General features: G+C 45.5%; 1 protein-coding gene across 1 annotated transcript in view; it reads left to right on the top strand.

Moving 5' to 3' along the window:
• HTT (huntingtin) overlaps positions 1 to 21,720 on the top strand; it is a 797,032-nt gene that overhangs the window by 73,227 nt on the left and 702,085 nt on the right. Inside the window, exon 6 of the mRNA XM_029606726.1 lies at positions 13,660 to 13,800. Within this exon, the coding sequence (XP_029462586.1) occupies positions 13,660 to 13,800 (141 nt within the window). The remainder of the gene's footprint in view (positions 1 to 13,659; positions 13,801 to 21,720) is intronic.

Raw genomic sequence — 21,720 nt, 5'->3', positions numbered from 1 at the left:
CTGTGGATATCGGGAGAGAAGAAAAATTTCAGAAATAAAGGGAATCTTTACAACAACCAACTCAGGACTGAGGCAACCTCCAAAAAGGAAAGTTCTTAGGGCAGGACTACCAGATATAATAAAATGATCCTACCATCCCCCATAATCTCTAGCCCTGATCAGAATGATCTGGATAAATCTTACATAACTTAAGAGGAGTGAGATACCATCTGTACAAAAGTTTATAGTTTGTATCCACAATGCTTTTCGCTATGGCAATATAAGAGGTCTCCCACTGTTTCGCCAACCAGGTATGCCCCCAGTCAGATTCCCAACCCAGCCTATGTATAAAAGAAGGTAATTGTTTGGGAAACAGCAGAGCATACGGTTTGAAAATCAACCCTTTGGTGACAGTGTGCTGAAAACATATATCTTCAAAGTCAGAGAAAGCTCGGGATACCTGGCTCCTAAGAAGTGTCCTAGAAAAACAATGAGACAATTGAAAAAAACTACAGTATTCAGACTCAGGTAAACCATATTGCAATTGAATTTCCACAAAAGATAGCAGTTTTAAATCATCAAACAATTGATCACAGCACCCCCCCCCTTTGATTCCACTTCCTAGAAATACTCACAGAATGAGGGATAGAATGGTGCCCCTTGTAAAGACCCAGAGATAATAGAGGTGAAAAGACCTCAGACCCTGACAGTATGGTTCTCCACTGCCTCCAAATCATCAAGGTCAATTTAGTGAAAGGATTGTACTCTACATGGGAACCCCCTTTCTCCATCAATCCCCAGATCCTGATATTTTTATTTATCTATTTATTTATCTATTTATTTATTTATTTAATGCTTTTTTATACCGGCATTCATGATACAGATCATATCATGTCGGTTTACAAATAACCGGGGTTGTAGCCTAACTAACTATAATAAGCCCCCAGTTAGAGCAGCCTGCTCCATATATACACATTGTTTAGTGATAGATCTAGAAGACCGTTCATAAACAGCTCTCAATTGTGCTGCCGCATGATACTGCTCAAAATTAGGTACAGCCAACCCCCCCTTTAATTTGGTTAGAACCAGCACCCTTTTAGCTATCCTGGGTGGCCACTGCCTCCAGATATAATGACATTTTTTTTATGGAGTGATTTAAAAAATGTAAGTGTGACTTCAGTAGGGAGTGTCTGAAAAAGATGGAGCCATCGGGGCAAAAGTGTCATTTTGACAGCAGCAATTCTGCCCAACCAGGAAAATTATAAGGGGCCCAAATATCTAAGTCTCTGGATGTTTTCTCTGATAAGGGAATGTAAATCAGAGCAAACAGTTGTCGTTAATCTGCTCCTAATTGAATACCCAAGTAGTTTTACTTTGACTCGCCCGTTTAAAAGGAAAGCACCCTTTAAGCCTAATTTATAGAAGGTTCAGAAAAGGAGACATTTAATAACTCCAACTTACTCATATTTACTTTAAAGCCTGAGATATTGCTAAACCTAACAAACTCCTTGTTATGATAGTGGATCCTTGGTCAGGGGCGAGGGATGATACCCACCAGCAGCGCCTAGGTGTGCTCGTCTCCGGAAGGTGGAATATACTGCAGCCCAATCCGGCAAGGGGTCTCAAGGAAGACGGCAAGCAACACAGTCTGAGTTCCAGGCAAGGATCCAAAGCAGGTGGTAGTTCCAGGCAAGGATCCAAGGCAGGCGGCAACAACGCACTCCGGGTTCCAGGCAAGGGTCAAGGCCGGCGGCAAACAACACAGTCCGGGTTCCAGGCAAAGGTCAAGGCAGGCGGCAGGAGACTGTCCAGTGGCCGAGTGTACATGGGAATTATGTGAAAACTTGACCCAAGGTAGGAGAGTGGCCCAATCATCTTGGTGGTAGTTCATGAATAGGCGTAAAAACATCTTCAACCCTCTATTGACTCGTTCCGCCTGTCCATTCCCTTGGGGGTGAAAAGCTGTGGTAAAATCCAACTGAATGCCAAATTTGTTGCATAGCGCGCTCCAGTATTTGGCCGTGAATTGGGGACCTCTATCAGAGGTTATGTGAAGAGGAAGACCATGGAGACGGAAAATATGTAAAGAGAACAGGCTCGCCAATTCGGGAGCAGACGGTAATTTGGGCAGTGGTACAAAATGCACCGTCTTAGAGAATTGGTCGACTACGACCCATATTACCTGATTCCCGCATGACAAAGGAAGATCTACTACAAAGTCAGTGGATATATGGGTCCAAGGTTCTTGAGGAGGCGGAAGGGGCTGGAGGAGGCCCCATGGTCAACCGGGTAATGGATTTTGCTGGGCACACTTTGGGCAAGAGGCGACATAGGCCCGCACATCCCCCTTCATATGAGGCCACCAATAATAGCGAGACAACAGTTCTAGAGTGCGTGCTCTTCCGGGATGAACTGTGGTGAGGGAATCATGTGCCCAGGAGAGCACTTTGGAGCGAAGTCGAAGTGGTACTACCGTCTTCCCTGGTGGTGCAGTATCAGTCGTGGCAAGAATCAGCTTGGCTGGGTCTATAATATAGCTGAGTGTCTCTTGTGTGTCTTCCGTCTCATATGATCTGGAAAGAGCATCTGCGTGAATATTCTTTGTAGCTGGACGATATCTTAGTACAAAGTCAAAGCGACTAAAGAATAATGACCAGTGGGCTTGGCGGGGATTAAGGCGTTAAGCTCTATTGAGGTATTCTAAATTCTTGTGGTCAGTATATACCGTAATGGTGTGTTGCGCCCCTTCTAACCATTGTCTCCACTCTTCGAAAGCCATCTTGATGGCCAACAACTCCTTATTGCCTATACCATAATTCTTCTCAGTGGGAGAAAATTTTCGGGAAAAGTAAGAGCAGGGGAATAAGATATTCCGATCCGAGTGTTGGCTGAGGACTGCTCCAACGGCTACTTTGGAGGCGTCTACTTCCACTATAAATGGCCGAGTAGGATCCGGGTGACGAAGGCAAGGTTTTTGTAGAAAAGCTGTCTTGAGCTGTCTTGAGCTTCTGGGATCTGCTCCTTTCTTGGTCAGAGCAGTAATCGGGGCTACAATATGGGAGTATTGTGGGATAAAGTTTCTATAAAAATTGGCAAAGCCAAGAAAACGTTGTATCGCTCGAAGTCCCACTGGTTGTAGCCAGTCCCGAATACTTGCCACTTTCTCTGGGTCCATTTGGAACCCAGTGGAGGAAACAATGAATCCCCAAAAGGGTAGGGACTGTCTCTCAAAACGACATTTTTCTAGTTTAACGAATAACTGGTTCTCTCTTAGTCGTTGTAGAACACGTCTGACGTCCATGCGATGGGTAGCCAGGTCTTTCGAATAGATAAGTATATCATCCAGATAAATGATCACTTGTTTGTATAACATGTTCCGGAATACCTCGTTCATTAAGTTCTGAAATACCGCAGGTAAGCGCGGCCGGGACCCACAACACTCCTTAACACAGGCAATGACAAGTGTGGATTAGCAATAGAGAAGGATCTCATCCGCAAATAGATTTTAAATTGGGCATGACCCACAGAAATTCCTTTGATATCTCTATTCTGTCTAATCACCTCCGCCAAGGGCTCCATAACCAAAGCAAATAATAGTGGCAAGAGCGGGCAACCTTGTCTTGTACTTCTACCCAGCTCAAAAGTATCAGGAAATGACCCATTGACTTTTATGCATGCCCGGGGCGCAGTGTACATAGCTTTTAGCCAGGTCCGAAAATTATGCCCCAATCCTAACTTCTGTAAAATTTTAAACATAAACGCCCGATAAACCTGGTCAAAAGTCTTCTCTGCGTCTATAGTTAATAGCACTGCTGGAATCTTTCTGTCTCTGGCATAAAGCCAGATAGATCCACATGTACCAGGTCTGGCAACACAATATTCAATCTACCATCTAAAATTTTCACCAAAATCTTCAAATCTAAATTTTAATAACAAGATTGGGCCAATAGGAGCCACATAAAGAACTATCCTTACCTGGCTTAGGTAAAACTGTGACCCCTGCCAAACCCATAGAAGGGGACAAAACTGGATCAGTCAATATTAAAAAAAAAAAAAAAAAAGTCCCGTAAAACCATCCAACTCAGGAGTCTTGTTAAGTTTAAGGGAGGAAATGCAGTAATTATTTCACCCTGTGAAATCTCCTTTTCCAATCTCTGTGAACTCTCATCAAAGAACAGGCAAACCTCTTCCAAATACCCATCGATATCAGCATTTGAAATAGAACTTTCACAGGTATAGAGTTCCTTACAGAACTGGACAAATCCATCCCTTATACCAGCATTATCTGAGACAGTGACTCCTTGCTCATCTTTAATCTTCAAAATTTGACTTTGGGAAACCTACCATTTTAACTGCCAGGCAAGTAATTTACCAGGTTTATTACTTCCCTCAAAATATGTCTGTCGAGACCCATTTAACCAGAATTGGATTTCCCCATACAAAAGAGCCTGTAGCTTATTCCTTTTTCTATCCAATTCTCTGAGCATTTTATTACCCTCCAATAATTTCTCTGTTCTGTTTGATAGATAGCAATAACGCTAATTTCTCTTTCTCTGTTTGCTTCTTTGCAGCCACTGCTCTAGAAATCAATTTACCATGGAGAACAGCTTTAAAACAATCCCATATTACGTGAATTGATACCTCCCCTGTATCATTAAAATGGACATATTCTTTAATATCCTCCCATGTGCCCTCATGTCTGTTTATCAGGGACTAAAGAGTCATTTAACCTCCAATATTTTCTCCCTTTCTCTTCCTGCTGCAGGCAAAAAAACCCCAGACAGATGCATGGTCTGACCATGTGATTGAGCCTATTTATTTATTTATTTATTTATTTGTACGTTTTTATATACCGACATTAGATCAGTGATGTCACACCGCTTTACAGAGAAGGGAACTGAAATAAGCGGGGGGGGGGGGGTGTTCTTATTTCTTAGAATGAAACGTAATAAACATATTCAGCCTATAACAAGGGTAACTATACCTATATATGAGCCTATACCCATAGAAATGTACCCAGAATTTACTACCCAGTATCATATCTCTCCTAGAATAAGTCCCTGTACCCTATAGAAAAAAAAAGAATAGTCTTTTACCATAGGATTCAACATCCGCAAATATCTTGCCCTCTTCTTCAGGGAAACCACAAATTCTAAGGGTGTTCCTGCGAGATCTGTTCTCCAAATCTAATTTGGAAGTTAGCTCCTCAGAAACCTGCTTCAACTGTTGGAGGTCTTTTGAATGCTGTCATATCTACAGCTTGTTCTTCTGATTTTTGCTCCAATTCATGCATTCTCTGACCCAAATCATCATCTTGCCACAGTTCTCCCACTGCCTTATGTATTTCCTGTTTAACTGCGGCAATGTCGCTCTTCAAATCTTTAAACCATGCAAGAAGTTCTTTTCTTTTCGGGCTTGCCAGGCCTCCACTAGCCACGGTAGACGTGTCCGGCACATCCCTCTCCAGCGTGCTCCCCTTGGCCATGCCTGGATTGGCCTCTTTCAAATGTGCTGCGTTCCTGGGATAGGAAATGTTGGCTAAGTCCACCATCCTCCACCTGGTTGTCATGGTACCAACAGCAATTTCGCTGCAAAAATGACTCGCACAGAGTACTTGGAGAGCACTAAAAAGCCACTTTTATAAATATGCCATATGGAGCTCGAGCTTCAAGCAATTATTTGCAACGGCTGATGTCACTTCCTCCGTTTGGCCACTTTAAGATCATCATATATAATTACTTTATGGTCTTTTTATTTGGCAAAGGTCTGTCTGTGTTTTGGATGTATGACTTAGGTGAGGTATTCTGCTAGCATATAGTTTCTATATAGGGACCCACAGCAGCTGGATTTATTCAGTTTTCCTAACAGGAGGTGTATTGGTATCTTAGGGCCTGTTGTAATATGTGCAGTATTGCCTTTTCCTAGGTAGGATTGTTATTGTTTGAGTGTGGCAGTTAGGGTGTTATGGAATGGCTGGCTTCCTATAGGTCCCAAGTACAATTTTTTGCAGGATTTTGTATTACATAATGTTCCTGGTAGTGCAGGGAGTTTGTGTTGCTGTTTAATGAGGTGATACCAGAATTTGATTTTTTTTTTAATATGGTGAGTGATAAGGGGAAGTGCCTTTGTTCTACTCTGTACCCTTTGGGTGAGTTTCTATGAATGTAGGGTATTGTAGTACTTAAGGCCAGGTTTCATACTGGGATTCTGTCCTATTCCTATATAGAAGAATTTTTATTGATTGATGCACTTAATTTTTGTGGTAGTTTTTCTTAGATAGTTGAAACTGGCCAGGGTTTTCTTTGTTACTTAGAAGGTTCTTCTGTCTAAAATGCCACTGACCTACATGCCCAGCACTTTGTGACAATGACGCAGAATGTTTGTGGTGGTGCCTCTTGCTTTAGGAGTGGGGGTACCCTATCTCTGCATATATTGAATTTGGTAACTGGCAACTAACAAGGTGGTTTCCTTGTCACAGATGATTGTCTTAAAAAAAACCCAAAACCAAAACAACCCCACCCCCAAAAAAAAAAATGTTTGGAGGAGGGAGGGATATGTGCCCCAAACTTCTCTCCACATCTGACTTTTAGTGATGTGGGCCTATCTCAAACATCCCTCCTTCCCCCTTCACCACTAGTCTCTCACTGTCTGTCTCTGCTACATGATCCCTCCCAACCAGACCCCCTTCTCCCCCTCTACTGTTCATCTTGCAAGTTTCTCTCTCTTATTCCATCATTCTCCTAGGACAAGCAGAATGGTAGTCCTCACAGATGGGTGACATGATGGAGCCAGGCATGGAAAACTTTTGTCAAATTTCTAGAAACTTTGACTGGAATACTGAGCATGCCACTATCCACGCTTCCACGCAAGGTCCCCTGTCACTCTTTTTTTTTTTTTTTTTTCCGTGATGCAGTTGTCTTGCTGTTTGGAGCTCTGCTTCTTTTGTCGTCTTTATGCTTAAATTCGCAATTTTTCTCCGGTCCATCAACCGGTCCCCCTTCGCGGTCAGTATACCTTCTTGGCACAGTACATAAACATTTTTCTTCCATCTTCGTGGTCGATTCCCAGCGTCCCACTTATCGGCATTTTCCGGCTTCTTTCTGTGCCCCCAGTGCCCGCGGACCATATCTATCACGGATCTGCATGATGTTTGCATCCTCTGCCTGGGGGCATCGCACAACATCAGAGGGTGTCAACTGTGCGATCAGATGACCCCCCCCCCCCCCCCCCCCCAGGGGCAGTTATGCTTGTCTCAGTAAAATGGAGAAACTTTTTGGTCTTAAAAAATCTGCTCCATCCACATCTGCATTGGAGTCATTGAACCCCGGGGGTCGAGGGGAGCCACTCGATGCACTCCCCCCTCGCCACACCCTCTGCATCATCTTCTAAAGACCGAGGGGACAGTCTATTCTTGTGATGCCCTTAGTGCCTTTGAAGCCCTTGGAGCCCAGGGCTAGGAATTTTACACAGGCCTCACCCAGGCAGGTTCCGTGATGGTCTTAGCAAGGAAGAAGGACCTTATGACCCGTGGGGGGATGATTCTTCAGAATCCTCTTCAGAGGTCTCGGACAATCCCCTGTCAGAGCCTTCTCCACCAGAGGAAAGGGACAAACCCCGTAAACCCCTGGTTTACGGGGTTTGTCAGGGCCATGGCCGAAGTTGTCCCCTTCTAGCTTTTCACAGAGGAGGATGTGCGACATAAAATGTTGAAGGTCCTCCAATTTGTCGATGCCCCTAAGGAGATAGTGGCTGTTCCCATTCATGACATCTTTAAGGATCTTCTCCTCCAGATGTGGGAACACCCGATCTCCATCTCTCCAGTGAATAGGAAGGCGGATGCCGCCTACCTAGTTCAGCAGGCCTTAGGTTTTGAGAGGAGTCATCTCCCTCACCAGTCTGTAGTAGTGGAGTCCACTCTCAAAAAGGCCAAACACTCCCGCACCCATTCCTCTGCTCCTCTGGGGCGAGAACACAGGGAACTGGATGCTTTGGATAGGAAGGTTTTTCAGGGCGCTATGCTCATCGCCTGTATCTCTTCCTACCAGTTGTACATGACCAAGTACAACCGAAACCTGTGGAAACAGGTCCAGGAACTCACAGAATACCTGCTGCAACAGGAGTCGTTCTCTGCCATGGTCCAGCAGGGTCTGGAAGCCAAAAAATATGAGGTGAGATCCGCCTATGATGTTTTTGAAATAGCTGCCCGGGAAACTGCCATGGGTATCGACACCCGTAGGATGGCCTGACTGTGCTTCTGACCTTTGACCAGAGGTGCAGGAGAAGTTGGCTGTCCTCCCTTGTACAGGTGAAAACATTTTTGGGGATAAGGTCAGAGAATGCAGTAGCTCAGTTGAAGGATTACTACAAAACCCTTCAACAACTCTCCGCTAGTGCTTCAGACCCTCCATCTTTTGCCAGGAAATCTTCCAGGCCAAGTTCCAGGAAGTCCTTTTACCGGCAGCAGAAATATTATCCCCCTGCCTCTTGGACTCGCACACCCCATGCTAGCTCTAGGGGCCGTTCTAGTCAACAGCAGGCGCCTAGGCCCCAGCAAGACACACCTCTGATGCTAGATCCCCCAGTGGGAGGCAGACTTCCTTACTTTGCCCACCACTGGGTGGCCATCACTTCGAACCAATGGGTCCTCGCCATAGTTCGCCAGGGGTATCGTCTTAATTTCAAAAGGATCCTAGAGAACTCTCCCCCCATGACAATCGTGGGGTTCATCCGCCCAGCAGGTCATTCTTTGGATAGAGCTGTCTGCCCTTCTCAAGGCAGGAGCGGTAGAGCCCATTCCTTGCCCTCAGCAGGACCAAGGGTTCTATTCAAGGTATTTCCTCATACTAAAGAGAATGCCCCATTCTTGATCTCAGGGCATTGAACACATTTCTTGCAAGAGAAAAGTTCAAAATGGTTTGTCTGGGCACTCTGATTCCTCTCCTCAAAAGAGGAGCCTGGCTCTGCTTCCTTGATCTCAAGGACGCCTACGCCCACATTGCCTTCTTCCCTGGGCACAAAATGTATCTGCGCTTTGTGGTGGGGAAGGCTCACTACCAGTATAGGGTGCTGCCTTTTGGTTTGGCCTCAGCCCCTCGCATCTTCAAGTGCTTGGCAGTGGTGGCAGTGCATCTCAGGCACCGTGTGGTGCACGTGTTCCCATACCTGGACGACTGGTTGGTCAAAAGCGAATCACGCATGGGGACAATGGGCGCTTTAACCCTGGTGATGCAGACTTGCAATCTTTGGGTTTTGTTATCAACTACCCAAAATCTCACCTCTGCCCATTTCCCCAGCCTGGACTTCATAGGAGCCAGGCTGGACATGGTGTAGGCAAAAGCATTCTTGCCACACGATCAGGCCTTTGCCCTAGCTTTGTTGGCAGCCTTCGTGTGCAGCAGTTGGGATGTAATTGCCTGCCTTCTGCTTCGCTTTTTGGGCCACATGGCAGCCTCCGTACATGTTACGCTGTTAGTCTGCCTTTGCATGCGCAGAGCGCAGTGGACACTGCGGTTGCAATGGCAGCAGGCATCCCAGGACCTCTAGGCCAGTGTCTCCATCACACAATCTCTGAAGATCTTTGTTCTGGTGGGAGAATCTCTCCAATTTGGAGCAGGGGATTCCCTTCCAGGCTGCCTCACCTCAGGTGGTGCTTACCACCGATGCCTCCCCTCAGGGCTGGGTAGCCCATGTGAATGGCCTCCATATGCAAGGTCTCTGGACTCCTCAGGAAGCTCTTTGCCAGATAAACTTCTTAGAGCTTTGGGCGATTCGCTATGCTCTCTGGGCTTTCCAAGACTGTTTGTCCGACAAGAGAGTCCTGCTTCGGATGGACAACCAAGTTGTGATGTGGTATATCAACAAGCAAGGTTGGCACGGGGTCATTCCTCCTCTGTCAGGAAGCGGTACAGATCTGGTCCTGGGTCCTGTCGCAGGGGATGTCGCTGCGAATGGCGTACCTGCTCGGGACTCTGACGTGCTGGCAGACCGCCTAAGCCATTCTTTTAAGCTACACAAGTGGGCCCTAAATCCGGAGGTGGCAGCCCGGATTTTCCACCGGTGGGGAACCCCTGATGTGGACCTCTTTGCCTCCCCATACAACTGCAGGGTGAGAAACCTTGGCTCCCTGTTCGTGGAGGAAGGCCATCTAGCCTCAGGCGCCTTCACCCTTCATTGGGGGAAGGGTCTCCTGCACGCGTACCCTCCTCTTCCGCTCCTCTTGAAGACTCTCCTGAAGCTTCAAAAGGCTGAGGGACCATGAACCTAGTGGCGCCCTACTGGCCCAGGCAAGTCTGGTTCCCTCTCCTTCAGGATCTGTTGATCAGAGGTCCCATCAGGCTGGGGACCACACTCGATCTGATAACTCAGAACCAGAGTGCCCTGAGCCATCAGAACCTCCGGGTGTTAGCCTCGACAACTTGGATGTTGAGCGCCTAGTCCTTCAACCTCTTGACCTCTCAAAGTGTCTCCCAGGTGCTGGTGGCTTCTAGAAAGCCTTCCTCCAGGAAGTCTTACAGGCTGTAATGGAAGAGGTTCTCCGCCTGGTGTGCGGGGCATGGCTTAGATCCAATCACATGATCCCTTCCCAAGTTCGTGGACTATTTGTGGCACCTTTCTGAGTCATAAGAACATAAGAAAATGCCATACTGGGTCAGACCAAGGGTCCATCAAGCCCAGCATCCTGTTTCCAACAGTGGCCAATCCAGGCCATAAGAACCTGGCAAGTACCCAAAAACTAAGTCTATTCCATGTAACCATTGCTAATGGCAGTGGCTATTCTCTAAGTGAACTTAATAGCAGGTAATGGACTTCTCCTCCAAGAACTTATCCAATCCTTTTTTAAACACAGCTATACTAACTGCACGAACCACATTCTCTGGCAACAAATTCCAGAGTTTAATTGTGCATTGAGTAAAAAAGAACTTTCTCAGATTAGTTTTAAATGTGCCCCATGCTAACTTCATGGAGTGCCCCCTAGTCTTTCTACTATCCTTTTCACTTGTCCCACACCTAAACCTTTGGACTACCTCTAGTGTCTCTGAGTCTGGATTACAGACTACCTCTATCCGGGTACACTTGAGTGCCATCAGTGCCTACAGCCGTGGAGAGGGCAACACTCCGATCTCAGTGCAGCCCTTAGTGGGGCGCTTCATGAGAGGCTTACTTCAATTAAAGCCTCCACTGCATCCTCCTATTATGGCTTGGGACCTCAATTTAGTGCTGGCACAGCTCATGCGGTCTCCATTTGAGCCTCTATGCTCCTGCAAGTTGGAAGGTCATTTTCCTGGTGGCAATTACTTCCACTCGCAGGGTCGGTGAGCTGCAGGCCCTGGTGACCTATCCGCCTTATACGAGGTTCTTCCACGACAGGATAATGTTATGCACTCATCCTAAGTTTCTGCCTAAGGTGGTGACTGACTTCCACCTGAATCAGTCAATTGTGTTGCCCACCTTTTACACAAGGCCACACTCTTACCAAGGTGAGTGGGCTCTGCACACTTTGGACTGCAAGTGTGCTCTCGCTTTTTATCTGGAGCGCACTGCAGTCCACCCAACTTTTCATCTCCTTTGACAAAAATAGACTTGTGGTTGCGGTGGGCAAGCAGACCCTATCCAATTGGTTGGCAGACTGCATCACTTTCTGCTATGAGCAAGCAGGCCTTCCGCTTGGAGGCTGAGTGAAAGCGCACTCAGTGAGGGCCATGGCAGCATCAGTGGCCCACTTCTGGGCAGTCCCTATTGCTGAAATCTGCAAAGCCGCAATGTGGAGTTCCCTACACACCTTCGCAGCCCATTACTGTCTAGACAAAGATGGTCGATAGGACGGCGACTTCGGCCAGTCTGTCCTCTGTAACCTGTTCTAAGGTGAGAACCCAACTCTTCCTACCTAGGGCCCAGTATGTGGTTCAGGCTGCCCCCCATTGTTGCCAACAGCACCCCTGTTGTTGTGCCTGTTGCATGTTATTGGGTGTCTGTTGGCCCTGTCTGTTCCGGGGGCAGCCTGCAGCTTAGTATTCACCTGTCTGTGAGGACTACCATCCTACTTGTCCTGGGAGAAAGCAGAGTTGCTTACCTGTAACAGGTGTTCTCCCAGGACAGCAGTCCTCAAGTCCCACCTCTACCCTGCGTAGTTGGGTTTGTCTGCATTTATTTTATTTTTCGCTAGTCTTTTTATGCTTTGATACGGGGTTAGTGGCATGTTGGGCATGCTCAGTGTACAAAAGTATTCCGTGCCTGGCTCCATCTGATGTCACCCATCTGTGAGGACTAACATCCTGCTGTCCTGGGAGATCACCTGTTACAAATAAGCAACTCTGCTTTCTAATTGCATGTGCAACTTCTAAAGAGGCAGCAATATCTTCTTATCCCAGACCTTGATTTATATTTTTTTCAGATTCTTTTTTTACCTGCTTTGATTATTTTTCAAGTTTGCTGAACTGAAATGTGCCCTGAACTGAAATGTGCCCTGAACTGAAATGTGTCTTGAAGCTCCTTGCATGCAGAGAAACCTTGTGTCATTTTTATAATGTTTGTGTGCTCTCGAAGTTCCCAGCTTCTGTACAGAATGCAAGTGCAATTCAGTGACAAAAGGAATTATAGCTGTAGCATTATTTAGCTTTTGCTAAAAAAACAAAACAAAATACTTTTTAGATGAACAGTTTAGGAAGTTAATCACATCAGAAAGATAACTTTGGTTATTTAATTTACAAGTGAATGCAAACTAATGACAGGGGATTACTGTGAGGATACTTACTGTATTTTTCGCTCCATAAGACGCACCTAGGATTCAGAGGGGGAAAATTAAAAAAAATAAAAAAATAAAAAAATTTGTGCTAAACTGGCTCTGTCCCCGGGCATCTGTGCGTCTTATGGAGCAAATTAGGGGAGTGCATAAAATTTTTTTTCCTCCCCATTTTGTTTTCGGGTCTAGGGAGGGCCATTTCAGTCCACTCCCCAGATCAGAAAACGTTTATCTTTCTCTGGGAACCCCCTCCCAAAAAAAAACAACAAAAAACCATACCAACCCTTTAACACCCCCCCCAAGACCTGCCAACTTAATTTACTACAACCCCCCCACCCTCCTGCCCCCCCCCCCCAAGACCTGCCAAAAGTCCCTGGTGATCCAGCGGGGGTCCGGGAGCGATGTCCTGGGCTTGGGCTGTCGGCTTCCAGTAATCAAAATGGCGCCCACGGCCCTTTGCCCTTACTATGTCACTGGGGCTGACCAATGGCAGCGGTAGCCCCTGTGACATAGTAAAGGCAAAGGGCCGTGGGCGCCATTTTGATTACTGGAAGCCGAAAGCCCAAGCCCAGGAGATCGCTCTCGGACCGCTCCTGGACCACCAGGGACTTTTGGCAGGTCTTGGCGGAGTGTGTGTGTATGTGTGTGGGGGGGTTTGTTAGGTTTTTAGGGTTTTTTTTTTTTTTTTTAATATTCGCTCCATAAGACGCACATACATTTTCCCCCCACTTTTGGGGGGGGGGAAAAGTGCGTCTTATGGAGTGAAAAATACAGTATATTTGAATCAATAAATAATGCTTTTATCTCTCTTTTTTCTCATAATGCACTATTATGCTACAATAAGTGAAACTTTTGGGTATGTTTGCCTCACTGGATAGCTTGTAAATTAGTTTTATTAGTTTTATTTACCAGAGAGTAATTATGTTGTTGTTTGTTACCAGACCGTACCTTGTGAATCTGTTACCCTGCCTGACCCGAATATGTAAACGACATGAAGAATCTGTACAAGAGACCCTGGCTGCTGCAGTTCCAAAAATCATGACTGCTTTTGGCAATTTTGCTAATGACAATGAAATTAAGGTACTGGTGTAAGCATTTAAACGTTTATTGTAACACATTTTCCAGCATCTCATAGTCATGAACACTGTAAACATCAGTCCTCCTTCATGAGTAATTTTTTTTTTAACCTTTTATCTATAATATCAATAAAACTGGATTCAAATTCTTAGAAATAAGAGATCCATATTCAGAGGGTTTATCTGGGCAACTTTTTGATTTACTCAAGATTTGAGTGTCTCCTCTTTTTGACCAGCTAAATGTTTAGCCCAGGGAAGAAAGAGGTGGTGATAGAGGTGTTTTGGGGCATGGTTAAATTTTGGCAACTATGTGGCTAAAGTTAATCAGGTGAAGTCTGTTAGAAAAAATACCTGCCCTAAAGTTACCCCAATAATGTTAGTTGATTAATTTTAACTGGTTATATCCAGCAAAACACTCATCCGATTATTTTCTGTGTAATTGTTTTGCTCACCGGCCCTCTGAATATTGCCCTTTTGAGTGGTTTTTTTTTTGTGAAAATTGCATGTCTTATTGCCATGATATTCAGCAGGACAAAGTGACTGTTACGAAAGCAAAGTTGATGACATACCATACTAGCAGCTTAATTCCTTACCTGTATTTTATCTGTTAGATAGCACTTCAGCAGTCTTTATAGGTTGTGATACCTTTTAAAGGACCAACAAAAGATACTGTAGTACATGAGCTTTTGAGACATCTGAAATGGGACTTTTGTGGTCTTGGCTGTGTCAGGGCCTATATGGCTATTAAAAATCTTCAGTGCAGTATCTCTGAATAGATTGCAGAATTCAACATCTTTCTCTTTTATTTCTCCTTATTTGGTGCCTCCTTTTCCCCCTTGAAATAGTTTAAAAACCCCAGATTCTCTTTTAATGGGGCTCTGTTTCTAGAATCAGGTCATCTTTGACATAGACCTGCTGCATTATGGAATGATGAAGTGAAGGCTATTTCTGATCTACTTATGCTTCTCATAAATGTAGCTAATCAGTGCAGGTAGCTTTGAGTGCAGTGCTTAGATACTACTGCTTTGCTGTTTGTACAACAAAACCTTACAGATTTGTATAATCTCTTGGATTCTCAAGTCTGTTGAGGTTACAGACATCTTGCAAGATCTGGGAGTACTGAGCATACAAGAAGAAAGGGGGGATTCATGGATTGTCACAACTAATAGAATGTTAGTAAGATAATGTGAATTTGCTCTGACTACAGCTGAGCATTGACATTAATCCAGTGGCGTAGCCACGGGTGGGCCTGGGTGGGCAACTGCCAACCCAATTTAGACCCAGGCCCACCCAACTGGCACCGGAACTGCAAGGCTGTCGTGGGATCCCATCCCTGCGACAGTGAAGAGGAGGACCCAGGCCTGGTGCGCCATCACAGCACACATGGGGAAGCAGTCTTGCAGCCATATGGCTGACCAATCTTCCTGTTTGGGGGGGGGAGCGGAAGCGCCGCGCACAGCTTCCACTTCCACTTCCTCCCCCCAAAGCAGGAAGATCAGCTGGCCTCTCCTGCTGCCACCGGCCTCCTGCTATCTTCAGGCCATTCGGCCGACCGATCTTCCTGTTGGGGGGGGGGGGGGGAGGAGAGCGGAAGCGCCATGAACAGCTTCTGCTCCCCCCCCCCCCCAGCAGGAAGATCGGTCGGCCGAACGGCCTGAAGATAGCAGGAGGCCGGTGGCAGCAGGAGAGGCCAGCTGATCTTCCTGCTTTGGGGGGAGGAAGTGGAAGCTGTGCACAGGCTTGAATGTGTATGTGTGGATGAGAATGGGAGCCTTGGTGTGTGTGTGTGTGGGTGAAAATCGGAGCCTGGGTGTGTATGGGAGTGAGAATGGAGTCTTGAATGTGTGTGGGTGAGAATGGGTGCTTGAATTTGTGGGTGAGAATGGGTGCTTGAAATGTGTGGGTGAGAATTGGACCTTAAATGTGTGTCTGTGTGTGCATAAGAATATAAGCCTGGGGAGGGGTGAGAAAGTGAGAGCTTGTATGTATGTCTGCAGAGAATGTGAGCTTGGGGTGAGGGGAGAGCATATGAGAGTGAGAGCCTGAGTGTGTGAGGGTGTCTGTGACAGAAAGTGTGTGTGTGTATGGAAGGGAAGAAGACAGTAGTAGAAGAAAGACACTGAAAAGGAATTAGGAAAGAGCGACAAGGGGAAAAAATGGGAAAAAAGAGACCAGGACCAACTGATTAAAAAAAATACAGGCTTTGTATTTTGGCTTTATCTGCATGTTTCTGTTTCTAATTTATAGTCTCTTATTTCTATATTAGGTAAGGGTCGGTCTCAGTTTTGCCTGTGTGTGACAGAAATGCAGTATTTCTAGCATATAGTTTCTCTGTAGTAGTAGTCCAGCTTGTTCTGTTATTCCAGTAGGTGATGTATTAATGTTCTAGGGCCTGGTGTAGTATTTGCATTGCTGCTTTTTCATAAGGTTGCTGTTTGAATCTTGAGAGTCAATGCTGTGATTGTATGTCAAGGTTCTAGATGCTTCTTTCTTTGCAAGAGTTTGTGTTACTTTACAAAATAGCAGTGGAGGGTTATTTTTTGCTGAGATGACACCAGAATTTGAATTTTTTTTTTTCATGTTGGCTGTAATGTGAATTGCCCTAGCTCTGCGCTGCACCTGTTCTGATGATTAATTATATTTTATTGTATTTATATTTATGAAGATTTCTGGGTTTCTGCAAAGATGGTTCATAAAATAATACATTAATTTTTGTTTTATTACATGATTGCATCTGATTGTTTTCTATACTTGAAATAATTGAAGTAAATTATTTTAAAGTTTCATACATGACACATAATGGCTGTTGCAAATTACTTAAGCCATTCTAGGGTGCAGTATATGGCATTATTTATCAATAAGAAAGCAACTAGTAGGTCTCAGACATGCATGCCTACAGCCAACCCATGTTAACCTTGTGCCCACCAAAAAAATCAATTCTGGCTACGCCACTGCATTAATCTATGATTCTCAGAGGACAAGCAGGATGGCAGTCCTCACACATGGGTGACATCATTCGATGGAGCCCAGCACAGAAAACCTATGTCAAAGTTTCTAGGATTTTGACTGAGCCTCTCTGAGTATGCTCAGCATGCCATTATACCGTGCATCTACGTGGGGCCCCTTCACTCTCTTCTTTGCCTTGGAGCTTCATATCTCACTTTAGTTTTTGTGGTTACAGTAACCTCTTCTTTTTCTAAAGTTTGCAATTTTTCATGTTTCTGACCTCGTGTTAAAGGGTCCCTTTGGTGTCTTCCCTTTATTGTCTTAGGTTTTTTGGTGGTTTGGGTAAATTTCTTTTTGTTGTCATTCCCCCGGGTGGCAGTGTGGTTGATGCCTGCTGGCCATTGACTGACTGCCACAGTCATCGACTTTGATTGTGTTCCTTTTATTTCACAATGCCATGTCCCCTACAAGATTTAAGCAATGCCCCAAGTATACGAGATCATATCTATCACAGATCCCCATGTAGATGTGTCCTCTGCCTAGGGGCATCACATGACTCCCAGGGTTGCATCAGATGCTCCCAGATGACTCCAAAAGGGCATTGGGCCTGACTCAAAAAGATGGAGCGACTCTTCGGATTGGGCAAGTTCGAGTTATTGATGTTGATGTGGATGCCCTCGATGCCAAAGGATCTCTGAGCCACATAGATGGCCACTGAGCCCTCAACATCGATGGGGCCTTTGGTTCTGTTGGCGTTGAAGGCTGATGGGAGCGCCAGAGACAGGTATTCGCCTAAATACTCTAGATTGAAGACATTGAGTTCATCGCAATTGGCCTCGGTACTGGAGAGAGACTGATCCAAGCATTGAGGGAAGCTAAAGAAGCATTGGCATCGGTGCCTGTTGATGCATGATACCAGGCATGGGGATGCACCAGCAAATGCTATGATGTTCTCGAAGTGACCCAATAGGGAGGACATCGAGTTTTCTATGATGCCTAGGGGTTCGCCAAGGCTTCCATTGGCCCAGATGTCCACCATCAATCCTCCTCTCGGGTCTGAAGAGGATGTGGCCTCCTCTCCTAGCTCACAGTCAGTCTTGTTATCAGCAATGTTCAAGTAGGAGCTTGAGAAGCGTGTGCAGGTGGCCATGGAGCGAGCAGTGCGGAGTCTTGGTGTTGGGATACCGGGGCCAGCACTGACCTACTTCGAGCCCCTGCTAAAATCTCTACATGTGCTCATTGTGTGCTACCGACGTGGCCTGTGCTGATGCCCGGGGTGGCATCAAAGGCACCACTGGCCAGTCACGGTGGTCATCCCTGATTCCCTGAAATAGGAAGCTCCCCCAGAGATGGAGGCAGCCTCGGGGCCTGGGCCACATTGGCTGGTTTCATCGGTTTCCATACTGCTGGTTGAGGGCCATGGAGCCCATCGCCTGTCGATGACAGTGATAATGATGCCCCTTGTCATCTCCCAGGTGTCATGACTTGGATGCTTCAGACACCGAGGCATCAGAGGGTCTCCCCTTGGACCCATTTCTTCCAGTTGATCGAAGGAATTCTCCACTGAAAGACCTCTCCTTTGCAGGGTTTGTTAGGTTGATGGCGGAAATCACCTTTCAGTTAGTCTGAGGAGGATACCTGGCACAAGATGCTGGATATTCTCCAGTACGTGGAGCCTCTCAGGGAAATTGTGGCAGTCCCCATACATGAGATCAGTGTGGAGCTGCTGATGAGGATGTGAGAATACTCCCTCTCAATGCCTCCCATAAACAGGAAGGCAGATGTGGTTTATCTCATCCAAAATGCTCTCTCTTTGACAAGCGTCAGCTGCCACACTAATCTGTGGTCGTCAAATCCGTGCTCAAGAAGGCCAGGTGCCTTCAGACCCATTCCTTGGTGCCCCTGGGGAAGGATCAGAAGGCCATGGATGCTCCTGGGAAGAAGGTATTTGAAGGAGCTATGCTTATTGCCTGCATAGCGGCCTACCAGCTCTATATGGGCCAGTATATGCAGGACATTCTGAAGCAGGTGCAGGAGGTAGCTGAGCAGCTGCCTTAACAGCAGTAGGATATGCTCCAGTTGCTGGTGCACAAAGGCTTGGAGTGTGGGAAAATGGTGTCCGGTTGACTATTGATGATTTTGAAACAGCATCAAGAATCTCTGCAGCGGAGATCGGTGCTCATAGACTTGCCTGGCTGCGGGTCTCGGACCTTCAACTGCAGGTGCAGAAACCACTTGCAGACAAGCCTTGCCTAGGAGAAAATATCTTTGGAGATAAGTGAAGGACACTGTGGCCCAGATTTGGGACCACCATGCAGTGGTCCAGCAATTCTCCACTGGCACCAGGACCCACCCTCCTCATCCAGGAGACCTTCTAGGTCAGGAGGTTGGAAGTCCTTCTGCCCGAGGAAAATACCCTCCTCCACCTCAACAGTCTCTGGAACCGGTATCTCCCCAACATCCTCATTAGTAAACACCGAAGCAAAGAATTCATTTAGTGTTTCTGCAATGGCCTCATCTTCCCTAACTGCCCATTTAACCCTTCGATCATCTATCTATCCAACCAATTCCCTAGCAGGCTTCCTGCTTCGGATATATTTTTTAAAGTTTTATTATGAGTTTTTGCTTCTACTTGCCAACTCCTCTTCAAATTCTCTCTTAGCCTGTCTTATGAATGTTTTACATTTAACCTGCCGATGCTTATATTTTTCCTATTTTCTTCAGATGGATTCTTCTTCCAATTTTTGAAGGAAGTTCTTTTGGCTAAAATAGTCTTTCACCTTGTCTTTCAACCATGCCGGCAATCGTTTAGCCTTCCTTCCACCTTTATTAATGCATGGAATACATCTGGATTACACTTCTAAGATATTTTTAATAATTTACTGTTGTACACTCTTAACCTTTGTAGCTGCACCTTTCATTTTTTTCTATTTTCCTCATTTTATCCAAGTTTCCCTTTTGAAAGTTTAGTGCTAGGGCTGTAGATTAACTTATTGTCTGTCTTCTAATTATTAATTTAAATTTGATCATGTTATGATCACTGTTGCCAAATGGCCCTACTACCATTACCTCTCTCACCCAAATCCAGTGTTCCACTAAGAATTAGATATAAAATAGTTCCCTCCTCTCGTCCGGTTCCTGATGCAGTTGCTCCATGAAGCAGTTATTTATTCCATCCAGGAGCTTAATTCTCTAGCATGTCCTGATGTTATATTTACCCAGTCAGTATTGGGGTAATTGAGGTCTTCCATTATTATTGCACTGCCAAATTGTTTAGCTTCCCTAATTATCATCAGTCTTATCATTTTGGCCATGTGACCGTTAGTATACTTGTATTGCTAAACTCTTTCCTAACACAGATGTAATTTCTACCCATACAGATTCTACTGTGCATTTTTCTGTTGCAGGATCATTATCCTATTAGACCAGTGATGGCCAACCTTTTGAGCTCAGTGTGTCAAAATTCATAAAAAAACCGAGCATAACTCGGGTGGTGTGTCACTTCTAGAAAAATCCATAATTTTGTGATTTGTAGCTCTAATCAACAAAGTTATAATTTTAATATATATACTGTATTTATTAATAAAGCAAAAACAAATAATTCTTTACCTTACCTGCTTAGTGACTTTTATGTTGCTGAATTTCATTGGCTAAATCTTCAATTGAAGGTTGGTATTTCGTACACTTCAAGTCCAAGCAAGCGTTACAAACTTCATCTGTCAGTCGGTTTCTTTTATTGGCTCCCATTCATGTTCACAACACTCCCTCCCCATCTCCCAGGCATGCACACATTCATTCTCACACACACAGACCCCCAGGCAGGCACCCATGCATTCACACACACACACCCCCAGGCAGAGTCCCATTCATACACATTCACACACTAAAGGTAGACCCCCCTTCTCTTTCTTTTGCCAGCAACCTCAGAACCTCTCTCATTCCTCTGCTGCCACTGTCACTGATGCCGCGTGGCTATTGCGGAGGTGCCGATTGCTGCTACTGACACTGAAGTCCATTCTGCTGCCTCCTCTGTGCAGCCCCGTGGGCTTCCACTTTCTCCATGCTGATCTCGTACATTGTGAGATCCGTTGAGAAAGTGCTATTCTTGCACATTCCCAAAGAGTACATGTGCCAATCACTAAAAAGTACATTTTTTTTTTTTTTTGCCTTTGCTGTCTGATCTTAGTTTTCTAATTGGTTGGTTACAGGCTTTTTTTTCACCTTCCCTTTCTTATTTTTTTGCCAATTCCTTTTATATTGTCTTTTTTTCTGTTTCTTTTTTCTCCATCTTCTTCCCTCAACACACAGTCAGGTCTCATTCTCACATGCATTTCTCTTTCTCACACACACAGGCTCTCACTGGCACATGCTCTCTCTCATACAATCATTCATACACACAGGCTCTCACTGGCACATGCTCTCTCTCATACAATCATTCATACACACAGGCTCTCACTGGCACATGCTCTCTCTCATACAATCATTCATACACACAGGCTCTCACTGGCACATGCTCTCTCTCATACAATCATTCATACACACAGGTTCTCACTGGCACATGCTCTCTCTCATACAATCATTCATACACACAGGCTCTCACTGGCACATGCTCTCTCATACAATCATTCATATACACAGGCTCTCACTGGCACATGCTCTCTCATACAATCATTCATATACACAGGCTCTCACTGGCACCTGCTCTCTCTCATACAATCATTCATACACACAGGCTCTCACTGGCACATGCTCTCTCATACAATCATTCATATACACAGGCTCGCACTGGCACATGCTCTCTCTCATACAATCATTCATATACACAGGCTCTCACTGGCACATGCTCTCTCTCATACAATCATTCATATACACAGGCTCTCACTGGCACATGCTCTCTCTCTCTCTCACACACACCACACACACACACACACACACACACACAGGCTCTCACATGCTGTCTCTGCAAACATTCAGGTCCTC

Source organism: Rhinatrema bivittatum, chromosome 1, assembly GCF_901001135.1.
Source record: "Rhinatrema bivittatum chromosome 1, aRhiBiv1.1, whole genome shotgun sequence".
NCBI classification, from domain to species: Eukaryota; Metazoa; Chordata; class Amphibia; order Gymnophiona; family Rhinatrematidae; genus Rhinatrema; species Rhinatrema bivittatum.
Note: the sequence above shows the minus strand (reverse complement) of the source record. Positions and strands in the feature narration are given on the sequence as shown.